Source organism: Meleagris gallopavo, chromosome 1 (genome assembly GCF_905368555.1).
Source record: "Meleagris gallopavo chromosome 1, MGAL_WU_HG_1.1, whole genome shotgun sequence".
NCBI lineage: Eukaryota > Metazoa > Chordata > Aves > Galliformes > Phasianidae > Meleagris > Meleagris gallopavo.
The window spans coordinates 109,456,183-109,478,292 of NC_139404.1; the positions used below are offsets into that span (position 1 = coordinate 109,456,183).

At 38.0% G+C, this 22,110-nt stretch overlaps 1 protein-coding gene across 1 annotated transcript in view; it reads left to right on the forward strand.

Annotated features, from left to right (window-relative positions):
* Positions 1–22,110, forward strand: part of LOC100540209 (amine oxidase [flavin-containing] B-like) — a 52,001-nt gene that overhangs the window by 16,746 nt on the left and 13,145 nt on the right. The window contains exons 2-9 of the mRNA XM_010724021.3: positions 698–792; positions 1,750–1,887; positions 13,667–13,771; positions 14,787–14,878; positions 17,786–17,927; positions 19,217–19,366; positions 20,019–20,178; positions 21,540–21,636. Coding sequence (XP_010722323.1) covers positions 698–792; positions 1,750–1,887; positions 13,667–13,771; positions 14,787–14,878; positions 17,786–17,927; positions 19,217–19,366; positions 20,019–20,178; positions 21,540–21,636 — 979 coding nt within the window. The remainder of the gene's footprint in view (positions 1–697; positions 793–1,749; positions 1,888–13,666; positions 13,772–14,786; positions 14,879–17,785; positions 17,928–19,216; positions 19,367–20,018; positions 20,179–21,539; positions 21,637–22,110) is intronic.

A 22,110-nucleotide genomic window follows, 5' to 3' on the forward strand; every position in this document is an offset into this window, starting at 1 on the left:
ATGCTAGCTTTGGCCATCTGTTTTTCCTGCCAGTGCTTTTGGCATTTCTTTCATGGCTGACTTATACTTAGAACAATCTCCTTTGACCCTTCATTTCCCTCCTCCTTCTCAAAAACTGCATGTACTAAACATCAAGAAGTAACTGATTGCTTTCCAATGGCGGCGAGATGGTGTGCCAGAATGGGTAAGAAAATGATACTGTGTGAGCATGGTTTCTAGCCTATTGTGTGCTCAGCTTAATTTCGCACATTCTATCACGCAAGAAGACCACGCTGCCCTTCGGAGTATCTTGCTTGCTGTCCCACTGGAAATTCAGCCTCATGTGACCAAAATAAGAACTCAGATTATACAAATCTCGGTTTATTCATACTGAAATGTAAGGCAGTGGTGATCCTAAAAAGCTGAGACATTGCAAATTGCATTCCCTTTGTCTTACCCAACCTTTGTATTTCCCTTAGTTCCCATGGTGGCTTGACACACTTGCTGGAGAGACTGACTGATATCTTCTCTGCATTTGTGAGGATTTATGGCATCAGAACTAAAATGAGATGTTCTTTCCTGTATTCCCATTGCTCCCTTTCTTGGTGTCTCAGCTTTAAGAAAAGCAAAATGAAGAAAAAATATATAAAGAAAATTTTTATGGAATGAAGGTAGTTCCTAGTTCATTTTTACTTTGTTTCTTTTTCTTATCTTTCAGGTCTCTCAGCTGCCAAACTATTGACTGAGTCAGGCTTGAATGTTGTGTTGCTGGAAGCCAATGACAGGGTTGGTGGAAGAACCTTCACTGTAAAGGTAATTGTCTCCAAACCCACTTATGCAATATATACACACACATATTTTGTATTCTACATGTGTATAATGTGAAATTGATGATTAATGCATATGCATGACATATATGTATGTACATTATGCATACACTATATGAATATTATGTATAAATGTATGTATGTATTTATGCATATTTATTTAACTTACCTGCTAGAGGACGCCCCTGTGGGAAAATTGCCGGAGTGGTAGCAGAAGGGAAGTTTCCTGATACCATACAAACAAGAATAGGAAAAAACTGGCAGAATGATGGGGACAGAATGTTTCCATGTTATCTGCAGGCACTGGAGTCATTAATCTTTTCCTCTGGGAAGAGAAAATTATTAGCTAAGTTTTAAAGTCATTTCCTATGGAGTGATTCAGGAGAAATCATTATTTAAAAACACCCATAAAGACCAATTGTGTGATGAAAATCCTTGAGCTGAACTTTTAACAAGCCCTGTGAAGAATGATATAGATTACAGGAATGGCAAAGGTGACTGGGGACCAGTGTTGTTCACTCCTTTACGACGTGCTCTCTCGACTCAGGAGATTTCCATGTACTCTGCACATCAAAAAACCTTACTTGTGCTGTTCCCTAGTGTACTCTGTATTAAACTAGTTTCTGCTGAGATGTCCAACCAGATAAGAACTGTGCAGACCATTCTGACTCCATCTTCTTTGTTAAGGTCTTTGTTCTCATGCTTGTTGGGAGGCCTGTTCTTTTACAGCCTTAAGCTGCTTATGAAATCCACATATGAGATTCTTAGTAAGTGCTACTCCTGAACTTAACCAAGACAAACAGTGTTTTCTATGGGGAGAAGAATCTTTACTAGAGTGCTTGAATAATTCCTCTAGATTGCTCTTTTAATTTGTGTGGTGTTTGCAAAAGTCACATCTTTTTTTTTTAATCTTGTGTGTGTGTGTGTGTGTGTGATATACTAGAATAAACAAGTGAAATATGTGGACCTTGGAGGAGCCTATGTGGGGCCAACGCAGAATCGCCTTCTACGATTATCTAAAGAGTTAGGAATAGAGACATATAAAGTGAATGAAGTTGAGCAGCTGATACATCATGTCAAGGTAAGATGTTCTCAAGTTTGTTGCTGTAGACAGACTAGTTCAAGTATGCATCCTCTGAGTTTCCTGAACAAAAATAAGTATGCTGGTAATGAAGAACTGATACAAATCACTATATGCATGCATATCTACATGTGTACCTTTGTAGATGCATCCTGGCGACTGATGCTTTGGTTCAAGTCTGAGCTCGTGGTTAAAAGCTCTAAAAAAGTTTCACAGTTTCCAAACAGTACAACTGCAACTGTTCTATATGTGCCAGCTCTCTTACATATTCTACATGAGGTGTCTGAAAGGCCTTTTCACAAGTCTGGAAAGTGGGAGTATCTGGAGTCAGACTGAAAGTTTTTCAGAGTAAGGTTCCTAAATTCTTTCCTTCTTTCTTTATACTGCTTGATATTATTCTACGTGAGTGTTGCACTCTCATAGAAGAGCAACATTCTGTGTTAGTTCTGAGGAAATTAACATTGAGATTCACTATATGCTTATGAAAAGACATGATGATAGTTGGTGTATGATCAAAGGTTAAAGAAAATGTTGATCTATTTAAATTGACAGCAATAGAGAAAAAAAGCTCTAATATGTTTTGGAGTATCTTTCCCATTCAATTGTTATGAAAAAGAAGTGTGTTCTCAAAGCATTTTCACACTATTTTGCTTTCAGGGTCTCCTCAATTGTAGCAGGAAGTCACGCTGTGAGGGGGAAGTTCATGGTAGAAGACAACTGACATGGCTGATCTGCATGATCAACTGTCAGGATAACCTTGCTCTCCTAGCATGGTGGCGTTCCAAAATACTGTCAGAAGTCAGTGAAACATACTTGGTATTGCCAGAGCTGGAGTCAATATGGGGACCTCGTCTGTCAGCAACCAGCACAAGCACGGCTGCTTGTTTTGTAGGCCAGACCCTATTTTCTTTTCAGATCTTTAGGAGCCAATTTATAGGGAAGGATGCTGGTGTTAGTGTGATGGTTGAAATGACCTTTTGTTTTCCAACAGACCTCTAGAGTGAGGGAAATTTCTACAGAAGTGGAAGTTTGGGCTTTCTCCAAAGATAATCTGTCTTTCAATTGACAACAAGTGTCTTAACACATGGATTGCTAGAGGTAGGTTGGGTTGCAAACAGCCTTTTGCCATCATCTACAGACATCTTTAAGCACAGGGCTGAGAGTGCTCTTGTGAGTCAAGGCTCTCAGCCTTCCTCCCTGCCCAGCACTGGCAGAACTTGCTGGTGTATCCCAGGCTGGCAGTAAAGGATGTGCCTTAACTCTGTCTGGGTATAGGAAGGGCTTTGCATTGTGGCAGTAAGGCTCTTCTCAAACATAGGGCTGAGCCAGCGGAGTCTGTCCAGGCATTAAGGCTCAAGTCAAGGGAATTTATGCAGCTGTACAACTTGTGTCCAGAGATTCAGAGTTGAGAGAAGCCACTCTTCTCCAGAAGGCATTTAAGCCATCCAAGTCTGGGGATATGGGACACTTGACACTTTGGCTAAGGTCTACATCTGTGAGTTAGGGATGCCAATAGAACCTGGGAGGTCTGCAAGAAGACTGAAAGCCTGGGCTAACTCTAGCACTCGTGTGCTAGTGCTGTGACCTGCTGGTAGAATGCAAGTTGTGTCCTTAGATACACAAGGGAGATGTGGCAAATGTGGTAGTTTTATACTTGGAACTGTGGTGGTCTGAAGTTGTCAGGTATGTGTGGGATTGGCACCATGACTTACACAGACCTATGGAAAAAGAGACCCTGGAAGTAGCAGGATCCTTTGAGACTCCAATGCATCACAGTTTTATCATCCTGCTTAGAGCCATATCCAGTCCTGTGAATTACTAAAAATCATCTGAGGAGAGATATTGCATATCTTGGTGGTGGCTGCTTGTGGGAGAGCTCCTGAAGGGAGATAGGGTAGAAGTGGCCAGGGAGAGAACTGTGCACCAAGACTTTCTGGAAGCCACGCAAGGCTTAATGAGGGAAAATATCACACAGACAGTAGCTTCTCTTCAGAATTTCCTAATTTCATTCATTTTTAATCTTTTATTTCTTTTTTACTGCTGTGTTTATATAACTATGGAAAAATATTATCATAGTCAAGGAATCACAGTTAGAGAGTTAGAATATGAATGCTATATAGTAAACGTACATAATTGCATGCACAAATGGGTGCACTAATCTTTGAAGTTTTGCAATTCATGTAACTGTAATACAGTCCTTGCAGATCTCTCACTTTAGCCATGTGCTGTCCTCACTTTCCCTGCAAATAGACAACACTCTTGTGTGCTTCATAAAATCCAAGCTCTACTCTCAAGTCATACCTTGTAAAACAGATTTCAAAATATACAAAGGTCTGTGTGAATTTAAATTCACATGCTGACTGAAGTTTCATGACTATAGACTAATAATCTAATTAAATTCTGGACCACATTCTCTCTGAATCCAGAGAGGCAATGAAACCTAAAGGTTTTAATTTTTGTCTAACTACACTATCAGGCATCAGAGTGCATCTTGGAAAATCAGCTGCTGTTTTTACAAGTACCCAAAGGCAAAATCAAGCCTTTCATAGTTAATTAAATTCATTTTACAGGCTTTTTAATACAAGTAATATATGCAGCTTCTTTGTACTACAAAATGAAAAGAATGCATTTTGTTGATCTCTGGGTGTGTCTGTGCTAATTAAGCTTTACCAGCTTGATTGGATTGTGTGTTTTCTTCCCCTTTAATCTTTTTTAATGCCAGGTTCTATCGTGAGTGTATTTTTGAGCTAACTTATATTGTGTTTGATATCTTCACAGAAACTCAAAATTATATTTCTTGCGCTACATATTTTTTTATTTCCCTCCACTTGTTAAACATCCTCTTTTATGGTCTTTGAAGAGAGATTAGTGTGCTCTTTTCATTTGTGTAAGCACGGTTTCATCAGTCTCAGTGAGAAAATTAGTATAGCTCTGCAAGTTGTATTTAGTGGGCAAATTGCTATCTGAACACTATTGCTTTTCAGTAGCGTAATAAAAGTTAGGTTCATAAATCCAGATCTAAGAAGCGAAAGTATCTGAGATATCAGTATCTCCTAACAGTTGTCCCTTTGGACTAGTAAGCAGATACTAAATGCTTCTTAAAATCAGGTAATTTTTCCTTACCTACTCAAGAGAGTTTTCAGGGCCTTATCTTAGATAAGTAAATCTACAGCTTTTCATCACTGGCTTTTATTTCTCTCATTAAATTGACAGGTTTTGTCTTCAAAAAACAAGCCAAACCGTATACACCTCACATAATTTTTACTTCTGCTATGTAAGACTCTCTGGAGAGATACTGAAATATAATACTTCAAATTGTTGTATGGGATTAATTGTGAACAGATTTGCTTGGCTAATCCAAATTGCATTTAACTTTTGTGCAATCCCAATAGCCATGCAAACTTCTTGTCTTTTAAAGCACAAATCCCTGCTATCAAGTGTAACAGATAGCAGTACCTTTGCTAAGTAAGGTTACTACAGTTTTGGTTTGGTCTGCTATCATAACTCTGTGTAATTAAACATTTATTTGTATGTCTGGTTTAATAAATCAATCTTCTTAGAACTTGATTCCTTCATATATGGTATGGATGATCTGCCTTTTGTCCTGCTATGATGCTAGCTGAGCACACTCTGATCCCATTTTCACTAACAGAAGGCTTGCATGAAATCTGACAGCGCAGACTACCAACAAGACTCCTCTTACTGACTACATGATACCAACAAAACTTGTTTCTCAAAATCTAATCATTAGTCTATGGTAGGTCCCCTACTCTGTTGGTTCATTGTCACTTTTTTCCAGATCTTCTTTCCACCAGAAATGTTGTTGGGGTATTAATAGCCTGGTCCTTCCTGGAATTTCCCCAGACTGTGGGAACTGGCTGCTCCATTTATTGTTCTTCATCCCTGTGTTGTCTTGATGCAAACTGGCAATAGTGCTAGAGATTATCTAGGTAGCTGGCTATTGGGATTGTGTATTGCAGCTGTGATACTCCTCGTGGTGACAATTGATATAAACCCTGCTAGTTGTTCCATTATCACCAAAAGTCAGGCAGTTAAATGGGGGTCTTTCAAATGTTGGGTGAAACATGAAACATCTCCTCCCTTGTCATCAGGCAGATTCTTGACAGTGAGTTGCTTGTACCTCATTACCATAGTTCTGCTCCCTAGGGGGGGATGGGCTTTTCTCACGCCCACTCATCTTCCACTAGCACTGGCTAGAGGTGTCTGAATGTATGTCATGCCCTTCCAAGGTCAGCACAACCTTCATAGTTATCTACAATCTGGCAACTGGGGAGAATGCTAAGGTGAACCCAATTGTCCTATTCTTGGCTGAGACAGAGCTAAGTGCAGCACAGTGGCTGCTGTGGTGCTGTGTTTTGGACTTGTGATGAAAACAATGTTGATAGCATATCAATGTTTTAATTATTGCAGAGCAGTGTTCACACAGAGCCAGAGGCACATCTCAGTTTCTTGTGCTGCCCTCCCAGTAAGGAGTTGAGAGTGCACAAGGAGCTGGTAGGCAACAGAACCAGAACCCTGACCCAAACTGGCCAAAGGGAACAGGACTAGCCTGCAGGGCATTGCTGGGTTGAACATTTAATCTTATACACACAATACTTTTAGCTGGAACCGCAGATCAGTGCAGGTTATGTGCTGATCTACAGTGAATCTGCAGAAAAAATTTTTTACAACCTCCTGGGTGTCATTCATTTTCAGCGCTATTGTGTTTATTAAAATGCAGTTTGCTGTGATCTTGTTCATGAATAAAAATGTGATGGTCCTGTTCTATTAGGCTTTAACTGGCAGCAGGAAGAGTGATTGCTTATAGAGTATATATTGCTTATAATTGGGGAATTTACTGGTGTTTCTTCTGTGCTATCACTGATGCATACGCTAAAGCAACATGATTTATTTAAGCTTTTGACCTGCTTCTTTGCAAATCTAAGGGCAGTATCTCCTGGCATAGTGTATAATATGTAATGTAACAGCTTTAATGGATTTTGAATGATTAGATAAAAGCACTTTCATTTCTATTTTGTTTGTCTTAATTAGAGTGTGTCCAGAGAAGGAAAAGTCTGTAAGGCTATTAGCTACCAAAAATTTAAGTGAGGCAAAATGGCATCATGTATTTATTTTTCCCTTTTCTCTGACAGCTTGTAGGTAAGAACTTAGGGAGAATCCTCTGAATCTTGAAGAAGCTAGGGATCTGGCACCTTGTAAAAGAAGCCATATAAATTCCAAGTGAAATTACTACGGCGCCTTGGTAGTTTCCTATGTTCTTGCTGGAATGCAGATCTGCGTTGATTAAAATGTATCCTAGATATAGGGATGCAAGCATTCCTGTCACAAAATGCAGTGTCATTATTCATCCTGACTGAGAGCCTCAGGGGAGACTGAGGACTGAACGGGCAGAAGTAGGTGAGAGCATCTGCCAAACCCACAAGGGATGTCCTCCATGCTGTGAATGAAAAGCAGCCACTGGCCCGAGTAGAGGGAAGGCTGTTCTTTTTCATACCTACCCTGTAAATAATGGACGTTTTCCCTTTTTTTAGTGCCAGTCACTTAGCAGCAATTGCAACAAGTTAGTTTGTAATTAGATCTTTTTAAAAATAAAATGAAAAAAATAATATTTGCAATACAGCAGTCTAAAAGGGTCAAAATGTACTGCAAGTCTGCAAAGTGATCTCTGTCAAAGGGGGACCATAAATAAGAGTCTCAAGAGATGTCTACTGATCAGGAAAATTGACTGGAAGGCTGACAGCTGTGACCTAATGGCAGCACCAGGATGAAAGCAGTAAGGAAAGTGAACTGGAAATAAAATATGCATTTCTTAATTAAAACTGAATGCAAAGAAAATTCCTCAGCCTCAGCCCTCCCAGTCCACAGGGTCTGTTTCCTAGAAGATAAGGAAAAGGATCTGTACTCCCACCTAGATTGTTTAATTCAGGCTGCTAGGAGAAAAGCTTCAATTGCATTTGATTACAATAACTGATTTTTGTTTCCCTTGGGAAGCTGGTTGAGGCCTACAGAATTAAATATATACTGGAAGAGCTGGCTGAGCCTACTGTGTTTCACATGTCTGTAAAATTTTATGTAAGATTTCAGTTTTTAGATAAAAAATGTAAAAATCTCAAGTATCTCAGGAACAAAACCAGTGGTGCTGATGTTATCTTCTGCTTTAAACAGTGTTTTCATTTTGAGAGGGCGAGGATGCCCTTGTGTTTAGGGGTTGGTTTTGTGTTGCTTTTTTATGTGGGTAGAGTGCTGGTTTCATGGTTAACTCCAAAATGACACTCGTCTTTTCTTCTGTTTTTTTTTTTCTTTTTTGCCACTTCTCAGCTTCTGGGAGGGAAAGGAAGTTTTTTAAGTCAAACTCCAGAAATATTCTGAAAAGGTTTCTTTTGATTTTATCCCCTTCATTGGCAGGTTTAATTCAGGTATTGAAAGCCCTCGGAGCCCCAGTTTCAGAGAATATTTTGAGTGCAGTCCCTTGAATTCTGTGCTTCCTAAGGCACCTGAACACTGTTTGTAAAGGTGTTTCTTAGTATCTCTAAATAAACAATCTGGTTCTAGTAGGAGAGAGACTTAGTCACTCTTTTCTCAACTGCTTGGATCCAAGAGTTATATTCACTTCTAAATTCATAGCAGAACCTCAAGCTTTTTTTCTAAATACTTTAGTGTTATATTTTTTTCTCATTCTGCTTTTTTCAGTTAAGACATATATCTCAGCTTTTGTGTGACTGATGCGGTGGCAGAGTGAAGGTGAACTTTCCATCTATAATACATTGGAAACAAATTGCTCCCACTTGGCTTCTTCTCTTTTTCAAGATGCGTGTTTCAGACCAGTGTGTATGGCTATGCTACATTTAAAATGAAATTACTTCTGCTGATCAAATTTCACAAAATGCTTCATTATCCAAAGCTTACGATCCCAAATTGAGTATTGAAATATGATTAGAAGGTATTTTGGCACATCTTAATATTGCAATATGTTTGCATCATAGTTATCTAGATTTTCTTTCACAGCATTTGTATTTTCTAATCTTTGTATCTTTTTATGATAACTGTCAGCACAGTAACCAGCTGAACTTAGAAGCAGGCCAGGTTCTCAAAGAAAAGACTTCACCGTCTCAGTTTTCTCTGTAGGCTTACTTACCTTTCTCAGCTGCTAGAGATATCATTTGGTGCAACTAGTTGCCACCAGTTCTCTAGTTTTCCTTAGAATTATGATTACATTGGAGGCACATATTATTAGATAAATAAAATGAAAACAACAAGGAGAACAGTTTTCCACAGTATAGCAAGTGAGAAAATGAATACAAGAGTCAGGTACTGAGTTCCAGCCTGATGCGACTCCTTGCTATTTCTCATTTTCCTCCTCAGGATTTTATATCTTAGAATCATACAATCATTATGGTTGGAAAGGACCTTTAATATCACCTAGTCCAAGCACCAGCCTATCCCCATCACGTTCACTAAACCATGTCCCTCAGTGCCACATCCGCACGGTTCCTGAACACCTACAGGGACTGTGACTCCACCACCTCCCTGGGCAGCCTGTGCCACTACCTCACCGCTTTTTCAGAGAAGAAATGTTTCCTAATATCCAACCTCAACCTCCCTTGGCACAACTTGAGGCCGTTACCTCTTGTCCTATTGCTGTTACCTGGGAGAAGAGGCTGTTTCTGTGCTTTACGTGAATGAAGTTTCTAGGATTTTCAATTGAGAGAACAAGGTGCGTGATGTACCCATGCTTGCAGATCAGCAGAGGGCACTGTATGCCTGCAAAGCTGTGTAACTGAGAATTAACATGCAGAGTGGCATCCTGGTGAAGTTAGAAGCTGCTACTCTGAGGTTTAGAGGGCTTAGCTGAGGGAGTATCTGTGCTTATTCATGGATGCAGAGATTGCATCACAGAGTCACGTTTTCTACCATGAAAGCTGACTGTATTGGTAAGATGTTTATACCAGCTATAAAACCCGGACAAAGAGCTGCAGGTCATGATGTTGAATGCTGCTGAGGTTCTACCTAGGCACATTACGTTTAGAGGAGCATGAAGGGGTATTGTGCATGCAAAAGCAGCAGTCTTCAGAGATCCCAGTGTGCAGAGAGATACTGATGACACTTGCTGGTAAAGCATGTCTTTTCTTCCCTAACGATTCACCCACTGCCACTCTTTGAAGGGAAAGTGTGTGGGACCAGCCCTGTGGCTTCCCAAGTCCTGGAAGTGATATGCAAGGGGCTGCTGAGTTGCCATGCTATATATTTCCTTTACCCCGTAGTAGTAACCTATTTCTTGTTATGTCATCTCTTTGACCTGGTGTACATAGGAAGTCTATTTCCATACAATTTATTATGTGGGTCCAGTATAACTAAGCCCAGTGTTGGTTGACATGACATTCTTCAAAACATGAATGAGAAAACGTGTTGGGAATTATAATAGTTCTGACATTTTAAGTTGGATTCCTCATTTCCCTGTTTGCTTATTCCTGAGACGTGTTCCTTCATTCAGTTTGCTCCCTCTAGTTTCAACTTTTTTAGTATGCTTTAGCTCATGCTACAGCAACAGTCTTTTCAAGCAGCAAGTACAATAGCAGGTAGACCTCCAACTGCCAATGCTGATGTTGGAAGCATTGCAACTTACATTATGAATCAGTTTCTAAAGACTGTGCATGCTCTCTATTAAATCCATTGAGAGGACTCCTGCTCCTCCTCCCTCAAAAAAAATTAAAAAAAAAAGGAAAAAAATGTAAGAAGTACTTCTGAGCATTATTACAATTGTGATATAAAAATATTGCATCAGATGATCAGAAGGGGTAGTTATTATTGCAGTATACTGCTCTGATTTAGGTATTGAAAACATTTGAAAAGTAAATGTTTTGTGCATTTTGAGGCATACTTTTATCTACATTTCTTGTTTTTCTTTGGAGATCATGCAGCACTGGTAGGTATGGCATAAATATAAAAAAGCTTGTTGTATTTGTAAAAGTACAAATTACTCTATAGAACTGAATTGTTTTAGTTTTTGGAAAATACTCAGAACTATAAGCAGTTTTTCGGTAGTGTTTGTGTTTCTGTATAGATCCTGGTCTTGCAGTCTCTTTGCAAACAGAATTCTGACATGTGGGACCTGGAATTTTGTCTGCATAGGAAATAAGAATCAGGCCTTAGATAATGCCTTTGGACCCATTAAATGCAACTTTTACAGTAGACTCCCTCTCTTTTGTGATTGTTTTTATTTTTTTGAGATTTGCTTTTGTGCTTTATGAGACTTGTCACCCCAGATTTCTACAGAAGTATAGCCAAGTTTTCCCTTTCTACAGTTCAAATGCAGTGAAATAGAAGAATACTAAAACAAAGATATGTTTTATGTGTCTCTTAGCTGTGCACTCATGAAGAAACACCACAGGGAATTTGTAAGAGTTGAATTAACTCAGAGGGGATTACTCAGTTAGGATTGCCTGTGGCAGGGCGGGAAGCTCAGAACAAAATCAATAATTGGAATAACCCATTCTGATGCTGTCCTGGTTTTCTCGAGCACAGCAGTATACATATTTCATAAATCTCAATCTGGAAATGCTAGGTACTAAAAACCAAACTGATACACTCTTTTTTTTGAAACACCTATGCAAAGTATTCCACCTCCAGTGCTCAGAACAAAGCACAGCAAAGCTGACTGCTGGCTGGCATGAAATTTTTATGTGCACCAGAAAGCTAAAAGGTAATTACCAGTAAGGTTCAGATTTTACTAGCTGGGACAGGAGATTACTTACTCTGTGACTTATTGCTCTTCTGTTATGATGCCCCCTGGTGAATAGACCACGAGGGTGCATCCCAGTTCAAACTAAGTTCACATTAAGAGTGATCATAATAGTGTCAAAATATCCATTTTGGAGCCAAGAGAAGGATAAACTCACTACCATTCATGATCTCCATCTACAGGAATATATCTTTCATTATTCTGGAGTAATGTATTTTTATATGAGTGAATAAGAAAACTGTAGAGATGCACTTTTTTTCCACTTTGAATGAAAAGTTATTTCCTGACATTTTCTGCAGTTATTTCTGAATGTGTGCTGTAAAGTCCGTTCTCAGATTGAAAGTGAGGTGTTCTGTACCTTCGTACCTCTGCCTCATGACTGGGAATCAACTTCAACTGTAACAAAACTCCTGATTGAAAACTTTTTTTATATTGACATTTTGGCATGTTACAAACCATAGTCTCTCTTCTAAAGCCCAGCAAAGTGGAGTTGCTGTTTTTCAGTTACTTCTTCACATGCCATTGTAACAAAAATGAATTTCTTTCATCTTACACTTCACTTTTTATCTGACTTTCCTTACCTTGGTGTTTGTTAGGAGGATTTCATTAGTCTTACAAAGACTAGGTGAAAAAACAGTTTCTTCCTCTAATCTGTTGTGGGGCTTTGTGTGTTTTTCATTTGTTTGAGTTTTGGTTTTTGGTTGTGTTTGCTGTTGTTTTTGTTTGTGTTTTTTTAAACAAATTTCTCATCTGTTTTTCCTTTTACCCCTGGGTTTTGGGATTTCTGCTTTCTAAGTTTCTTTCTCTTTGAATTAGAAGCCCTCAAAGTTATAAGCCAGCATTTTTCAAGGTTATATCTGATTTTGTTATTTCTAGACCAAGTTCTTTTAGTCTCTCAATATCCCTTTCTGCTCTTTTACTGTCTCTTTCGGTGTTTGCAACACCTGCAGTTTTGAATGTCCTTTCACGTAAAGAGGCTAAATCAAACCTAGCTCGACCCTTCTTCATGCAGGTGATCTTTGGATGCTACCTTCAATGAGATACAGTCTTGTTTTTTCATTTTTACCTGGTTCTAAATACTTGATCATGATGCAGTGTTTCTCTTGAAGAATGAGCGAGTAAATCTTTTTTAGTGATCAGTTGTTGTGGCACTGTATCAAGTATCACTTCAAAGTTAGTACTTCTGCCAATGAATGTTCATGCAAATGCACTGCCCGCTTAAATATGTAAATTAATATAAGTTTTGAAATATAAGCTGTGGCACATAATATGATCTTAATTATTCATTTACTCGGTGGAGTCCAGAACATGTTATGAAGAAATGAGTAACCATATAATGCTAATGAGCAATTCTTTGTGACTTTTTAAAACTGTTATGTTGCCAGACGTATAGTCAGACAGGGAAATGCCTCATAAATGAAATAGCTCTACCAATTACCTGTCATATTCTGCCCTTAATTATGCTGGGCCTTCTGAATTCATTGTAGTGGCTAAACTTATAAAATCTAACTATTAAGTGTATAATGGTATAACTGGGACATTGTTATTGGTCATGCTGTCACTCTCCAGAATCTCTGTATTGCCAGAGATGTGGTTGTTGAATGAGAGGAATGGGGGTTTTGTTATTAAATGCTATGTTTTCTTGCAGCTAAAATAAATTTATTCCAGGAATGTCTCTGAGCAATGATTTTAGTGCTTGATAGAGCTCATCACAGCTGCTTCGATCTGATTTTGAAAGAAAAACAAAAAACTAAATGCAATTACCAATTCAGTCTTTTCATGAGCACTTAGGAAAATATGCAACATATGTTTCTTATTTTCAGAAACAGCCAGTTTATCATCTCATTTGAGCAATACTGTTCTGTCTCATTTTTGGACTGACCTTAGTGACTTAGTGATTAAATTTGTGCGTTCTTCTAGTGAACATTCAACCATTTAGTGTGGTTTCCTGCACATATGATTATGATTTAATTTTAATTTTTATTATCTTATTGTTTGTTTTTTTTAACCATCTTGTAGGGTAAATCTTACCCCTTTAAAGGTGCATTCCCTCCTCTGTGGAATCCATTGGCCTACCTGGACTACAACAATCTGTGGAGGACCATGGATGAAATGGGAAAGGAGGTATGGCTTGAGAAATTGCAGCTGACTTCTTTAGCTCTGTGAGGGTCTGATCAGAGGAATATAGTAAAAATTGAACCAGGATGCAGATAGCTTGATCTGCTCTAGCTTGAATGTGTGTAGTGCTGGCAGGAGCAACAATATTTTGGTACATAATTTTGCTCCACACTGGTAGTCAGAACACATGTGTAAATGGCATCCTGGCAAGCTTTCTGAAAGCCATACTGCTGAGCCTGTCTACAGTAGTACCTTTGCAGTTTTTTTATATATGGGCATCCAGGTTTAATCTTGTGATTTAGCGTTTTGCACAGTCACTGAGGAGTTAGCATTTTAAGAGATTTGTTGGCCTGTAACATGTATCCTTCTCCACACTCAAATTCAACCCAACCATTTCAGCTTTTTACCAGTGGTTCATGATTTCCATTTAGTTACACAGTTTTGAAAAGAAGCGACTGTAACTTCCATAAATGAACAAGAGAGACACAGGATAAACCAGAGTCATCTCTCATTATTGTGCTTTATGTTCTAGCTCTTAACTCTAAAATTAGTCTGTGTTAAATCTTACAAAAATACATAAAAAACAACTACCCTCAAGGCATATTAAATTAAGTTCACTGTACTACTATCAGGAATTTGCAAGCTGAATAATCATATAAAGATGAGATTATATTGGTGATGTTGCAAATATTGTGGATAAAGCAGAAGTTCTGTTCCCTACCTTCCATCTTACATATTTCTCTTTCATGTAGTCATTCAGCTTACAATGTTAATTCTCTCCTTTTTTTTTGCCCAAACTTTTAATTCCAACCCAAAATGGTATTTCTTCTGAAGATAACACATTCAGAATGAACTATTAAAAATGAATATTAAAAAACATTACATAAAGGTTATTTTGAAAATAGACCTAAACAAAACTCCAGATTTCCTTATTTTAACCTGAAAACAATTTGCTCACTTTTTATCTTTTTCTTCTGACATCCATTCATTTGTTGATGAGCACTGTTTTATGTTACCTTAGATTCCCAACGAAGCCCCGTGGAAGGCTCCACATGCAGAAGAATGGGACAGAATGACTATGCAAGATTTCATAGATAAAATTTGCTGGACAAAGTAAGAAACTCTTCAATATGGAAGTAGATATAAAAATTTATGTTTATATACCTTAGAACTACAAATAGGTTCTACTGCTTTGCAAACAGATATAACTACCACTACAATACAGCCTTTTTAGGGAAATGAGATGAGAAAATTTTTATGATAGACTGCAATATCTATCAGCATATGTAGTAGTTTATATTATATTTCCATAACTTTTTAGGCTGATATAAATATATAAGGAAAATGGGTTTTGTGTAAGGGATTACCTCTGAATACATGGGTATTTTCATCTGATATATGTCAAAATGTGTTTGACTATTCATGAGAAAATGCTCTGGCTACAGCAGGTTTCTGAATCACACCTTTGATGGAAGAGCCTACCTTTATTCTGTACTGGACCAACTGATTTTACAAAAGTACTGTAAGAATAACATTTGTCTTGAAATGGCACTAAATCAGTCTAACACCCATCACTCTGTTGTTTAACTGCTGCACTATATACCACCCAGGGAAAAACTGAGAATGAATGCTTCCTTTTTTTTATGTATACATCAAAGTAATTTTTCTTTACTTGCCATTCAAGAGCAGTTTCATTGTTTTTCTTCTCACTGAAACAAAAATACATTATTTTTTCCTTGCTGTAAAGGAGATTGATTTCAACAGCAACAGCTTCAGAATTTCTAAGCACCCCACACTCTGCTGCAGGGTGTCTGAACAATCTTAGTGGAAAAGCCTAGCTCTGCCAGTGGCATCTGGGGAGCATTTCTATGGTTTCAGCCAGTCTTCAGAGGGTAACACAGTCTTGTTAATCAACAGCAGGGTCTTGTCCAAAATTTTCAGTGTTCTGGTCATTTTGTTTTCATTTGCAACAAGAATGATAACTGTGCATACATATATAGAAAGCCTTTCTCATTTGTGCCACCATCTGTATTTGGTTAAACAAAATAGAAATACATGCTTTCATCCTGCTGGCCATCTTAAACTCTGTTTTGGTAAGGAATTATTCAAGTTATCAGAACACCACATGCTGTAGTCAATATCTGATAGCTCTACAATCATAATTTTTCGAACTCTGTGATGGAATAAGTCTTGACATTTTACTTCAGTATTGGCATGACTGTCAGGCTCCCTTAATTCCAAGATGCTTTTCAGATTTTATTTGTGCATCTCAACTTGATTTGCCCAGATTTGGATAACATGCTTTAGAAACTTCCCACTCTGGAAGGGTAGTGATCCAGAAGGGTAGCCTTCTACTATTTCCTTTCATCTAACAGACCGTACAGATTTGCTTTTGGCTAGTCTCATATGCTGGAAGTGCCCTATGTGCTCTTGGCCGAAATCATATTGCCATTTCTAGGTAAAACACCAGAGGAAACTGGGGAACTGAAATGCTGAAAAGCAATGGGAGAAGGCAGCAGAAATGATAAGGTTTTAACTTCTGCCTAGTAGCTTCTGCCTATGAGATATTAGTAAACACATGCACTAATTCTCCCATTAAACAAAACATCTTTCAGTGCTGATCATATTTTATAGTATGTGTTTATGCAGATAAAAATGATAAATATTTTCTGTGCTATTTTTTAACGGTCAATAATGAAGTCAGAACACACTCATTTCAGAAAGTGGGTTAGCTTTTCACTTCAGCAGGGCTGTGTGCATTTTTAGCAGGGATAGGAGACTTTTTCTTCTATGTAGAACTGCAAATGAGTTTGGAATAGTATGTTTGAATTATGCTTTTCTCAATTTTTTTTTTTTTTTTAATTGTATTGGAAGTTCAAAGGCTGAAAATGGTTCAGCTGAAAGTGGTTTCAGTGCTGGCTTTGGAGTTCATTCATTATCTGGTGCTTAGTATATGAAATGCATTTAGACACCCAGTAGCTTTTGCTCATGGTGCAATTAAGCTGAGCATCTTGTGGTCCTATTCTAAATGTCATTTTAAAATCTTTCTCAGAATGAGGGTAGAAGAAGCATTTATTTTTAACAGGAAGAATGAGCCATAATTAACTGTCCTAGAGCAATCCAAAATGTAGAGATTATACCGTAATTCCCATTTTGTGCTGCCATTTTACTTATTCCACTAATGAAAGTTACCAACAGCAGGACATAAAGCAGTAATCCTTCTTCAGACACAGACCACTTTTCCACTTCTGTGTTCGTCACTGCTGGGTAAGAAACCACCATTTAAAATACTGAACTGTGCAATCAAAACTGTCCTTTACTTTTTTTTTTTTTTTTTTTTTTTTTTTTTTTTTTTTTTTTTGGCGGACATTTGCCTGAGTCTGTATATACTGTGGCTTCTTTTATGGCTTCCTTCTTGTATTTCTCTCCTTGGTATGTTCCTGCTGCAGCAGCCCCACCCCCTCCCCCCAAGCACAACAGCAGAGAACAGTGTGGGGGAGTGCTGACTAACCAGAGACCTTAGATAACTAACATCTAAGATACCTAACCTTTTTAAATGGCAAATGTTGAATAATCCGTATGCTGTGTGCTTGAGGGGTAGGCATTTCACAAGTGCAAACAGAACAGCAGATGTTGGATATAATCCAGGAACAAGGAGGACATGATGGTTTTGCTGTCCTGTGAAGACAGGAAAGCTTCCTTCCCATAATCTCGAGTCTGGGATGGCAAGCTGATTTTGTATCAGTAGCCTAAAATGCCATTAGTTTTCATTGGTTCTTGTATTTCCTAATTTTGCTGGAATACAGCAGTATTTGATTAACGTTTTTTATAGGGTTTCTTGAAAAATGTTCCATACAACCAATTGCTACTGTTTTCTCTTTCATTTGAAATCAAGAAATTCTTTGCCCTCAACTCCAGTGGAAAAAGAAGTTGACAAAGTCATTATCTCCCCAACCAAAGAACAAGATTGACATCTTTCTTCAGTTTTTAAAGCAACACACTTTCTTATCTTTGCTGCAGGGCTGCCAAAAGTTTTGCAACTCTGTTTGTAAATGTGGATGTCACTTCTGAACCCCATGAGGTGTCTGCTCTCTGGTTTTTGTGGTACGTGAAGCAATGTGGGGGGACAGCCAGGATTTTCTCAACAACCAATGGAGGACAGGTACTGTCAGCCATCACCTTCTGCAGCTGTTGATGGACCTTTCTTTAAGTTCCATTCTTCTGCTTATATATAGTTAAGTTCAGAGGGCAAGCTGGTACACCCCTGACTTTGACCAATAGCACAGTAGCAACAGCACTATTTGCATGCATTTACACAGTAATCAGACTCTTGGAAAACTTGTGTTGAAGGCTGTGCGCTGAAGTCATGGACCTAGGGATCAGTGCATTTATAGCAGTTCCTGACTCTGTCTCTTTTTTTGGGCTCTGGTCAGAACACATTGTTTATTCAGTTTGGAATGTTGTGGGGCTGAACCAAGCCTTACCACTTCAGAACTACTTCATGAAGATGGGAATGCTAACTGCAGGAGCATGTAGAAGCACTCCAAATGGATACTGGAATTGTAGCCAAGAGCTCAGTTCCTGAAAACACAAGCTTTCAAGGGTTAAGCCTGTAAAGATTTTAAAATCAGTCTGAAGAAAATGAACACCTATGCTGAAGTATAGTGTCGCTCTAAAGTGATTGGCACATTGGTGCTACTTCTGCATTTCTAGAAAGTGAAGGCTCTATTAATGGTCTACTTTAGAAATGCAAATTTTATTTAGTATGTTAGAAACAATTGTATTTTTAGAAAAGCTTTTTAGTCATAAATAAATACCTAAAAATAAAAATAAGAAGAATTCATTACAGCACATTAAAATACATCGGTAGATATGCACAGATAAATCAATAATTGTAGATAATTTGATTATAAATACTTTTCATAAAATACTGTTTGTATTTCTCCAGTATCTTAGAGGTGATTTTTTTTTGTTTTTATGTTAAGTTACATACTGCAGGATACATTTTTGATGTGAGCTATTTCATTTCTTATATTTTGTTATTAGGTAGATCAGGGTTTCTACTTCTCATATAGACTTAAGCAATGAAAAGAGTGAACTCAGAGAAAGGTTTAAAAGTTTAAATCCTTACGGGAAATGTTGCTTATTCACACATTTCTGTGGAATCCATTTGGAGACTGCATGAGAATAAGTTTTTCTCATGACATTACTGATACTTCTAGTTTTGGCTGGTAGTCAGACATAGGAGGTGTAGAAGTTCACTGAGAGGAAAAGTAATGTGAAGACATTTTCCAAGTGAAACTGCTAAACTTAATTAAAAAGATTTGGCAATAACAGAAGAATAGAGTTTGGTTTGAATCTCAAGCAAAAGACTTGTCATGATACATACAGTCTTTGGAGGCATTGTTCTGCTGATTTCTCTCTGCTATGTTGTTGTTTTCCATGTTTCAGGAGAGGAAGTTTGTTGGAGGCTCTGGACAGATCAGTGAGAAAATAATGGAACGCTTGGGAGGCCGAGTGAAGCTGAAGAAACCAGTAATCCGCATTGACCAGTCGGGTGAAAATGTCGTAGTGGAAACCTTGGATCATGAATTATACGAGGTGATGAAACCTCTTACATCTCAGCAACCATTTTTGTTTGGACAGCTAGAAAATTTTAGTTTTCCTCTGTGATTTCTCCAAAATCCTGTAGAAAAATATAACAGAGACTGAAATAACTATGACAAGTCACGTTTTCTGGTTGTGCCTAATAGTAACCAATGATAGAGCTTTATAGTGATATCTAAAAAGCAAAGTTTATATTGAAATTCCTTCCTCACAAGCATCTCTATTTTGTGTTCTGTTACCATTGGAATTAACAGGTAGTAGTAGGGTGAACACAGCAATGTAGCTTGGTAGTAAACTTCCTATGAAAGCATTTCCATTTTGGCTTCGAAGTTATAAGAAAAGAGACCAGATGGAAAGAAGACCAACAAACTCTTGCAACAAAATCTGTCCCCTGGATTTTTTCAGGGGCTGGGAAAAGAGCAGCTGCCCATCATTGGAACAGATGGCTGTTTATATAATGCTTGTTTGTTGTTTTGGCAACCAGGATTTTGTGAGGGTTTGATTTCACAATTCTTATGCTAAATGCCAAAATTGCTTTTGAAAGATAAACCCTGCAACATCTCTAGAAGTCTGCTGAGATCATTAGAGCAGTATTTAGGATGAAATAGTGGAGAATGTATTTGGCTTATGTATAATTTTTTTCCAGGGCAAATATGTGATCAGTGCCATTCCCCCAGTTCTTGGTTTGAAGATTCATTTCAACCCACCTTTGCCCCCAATGAGAAACCAGCTCATCAACCGAATCCCGATGGGCTCAGTCATCAAGTGCATTGTGTACTATAAGGAAACCTTCTGGAGGAAGAAGGGTATTATGTTTTAATTAAAGGGACTAGTAGTAATAATTGTGACAGAGAGAGGGAGAAGGTACGTGGGAGCAGAGCAGGCTTTGAGTTCAGAGAATTATGGGTCTTAGGAAATTTCTTATACTTCTATACCATTTTTGCCTTTCCTTGCTTGAGAAATTTGAGGGAAAGAGGTTTAGAAAAGAGAGTGGGTGGGAGAAGAAAAAGGAGGAGTAGATGTGAGGGGGAAAGCAAAGTGCACTCTTGCCTGTTGCTTAGTACCTTGGTTGTTCTTTGTTGTCCTCTCTTTTTCCTTCAGATTCTTGAGATTCATGATTATGAGATGAGTCTCTCCCACTTGTACAGTAGTCTAGAGGTACAAGTGATCTATGATGGAGACAGGTCTTATCAATTATCAGCCTGCAAAACCTCTGCCTTCTGGATGCATTGGGAAACATTCACTTAGAGTATCTTCCCATAGACATCCTACCTGCTCCATTTATGTCCTGATTCCTCAGATTTCTTTTGCAACGTACTCTCAAACAAACTGTGCTATAATAAGCACTCATTTCTCTTCAGTGGTTATGAGTCCCCATTTGTACTTGTGTAGAAATTTCACACACCCTTCATCTCTGTGAATGATTTTAACAGTTCTGGATTTTGACGTATTCTGGCCATTAGGTTTTGGAATGTATTAGCAAGAGATGACTCCATTTCCTGGTAGAATCCATAGTTTTCATACTCTCCTTTTCTTCTGATTGTTCTTTTAAGAACATCTGCATTTTCAAAACCATGTACAAACATCTCCTTCTGGGTCTGACATAAATGTCACATATGGAAACAATTGTGCTAGGGGCATTTGAATGCCTTCAGTACCTGAGAACAATCTGTTTCTCTGCAATTTCTGTGCAACCTTACTAACTGGGTTGCAGAATAACTTATTTTTACAACTTAAATTCAAAAGTAGAAGATTCTTTTATTGGCCTTTTCTTAAATGACACTTCCAAAAATTGTTGTCAGCAGATCCCTTCTGGATAGTATCTAGCACTTCCATGACCTGCCTTGCAGGTCAGCAAGGGATCTGTGCTAGTTTTTGTCACTTGATGGAGATCACTCTGCATGTTTTGTGTTGTTTTTTTTTTCTTTCTCTTTTCCTTCTTTTTCATATATCCTTGTATTAGAATTGAAGAATCAGAGAACTATATGCTTTGGGAGGGAACTCTGGACGTCAGTTAATTCAGTTAATTGCTCAAAGCAGTGTGTTTTTAGATCAGGTTGTTTAGGGCTTTGTCTAGATAAATTTTGAATATTTCCCAGCATCTCAGAAGCTCACTGCTGTGTTCAAATGCATAGGTCCTATCTTCTTTTCCCCCTTATGCTTACAGGGTATTGTGGTACCATGATGATTGAAGATGAGGATGCTGCAATTGGTTTAACACTTGATGATACTAAACCTGATGGCAGCTTTCCTGCTATAATAGGGTAAGAGACAGAAAAGACATACAGTTCATGCCTTTTTATTTTGTCTTAGAAGCAACAACTGAAACAGAAAATCTGCTACTTTTGAATGCTCTGATAAAATAAGCTCCTTGATCCTTGTGGGTTCTTTCCAACTGTAGATATTCTATGATTCTATAATAGTTAAAGGGTTGGATCTCAGTGTATGGTGAATATTTTCCACGAGTCTTACTTCCAATAAAATTCTCATTGGGATTTATTAGCAAATTTTAAAATACAAAATACTATTTCTTCTCTTTTTCTCCCTGTCATATTTTGCCTTGTCATACTGCAAAATATAAAAGTGGAGAAGCAGAAAGAAAGGAGGAGGAAAAAAAGGGAGTGAATGCACAGATTTAATGTTTTCTCCAAATATTTTTCTCCCCCAAAACTTGCAGCTCTTTAAATGAAAATTTAAATTCTCTAGCACTCATTATTTTTATTTTAAATCTGGCAGAT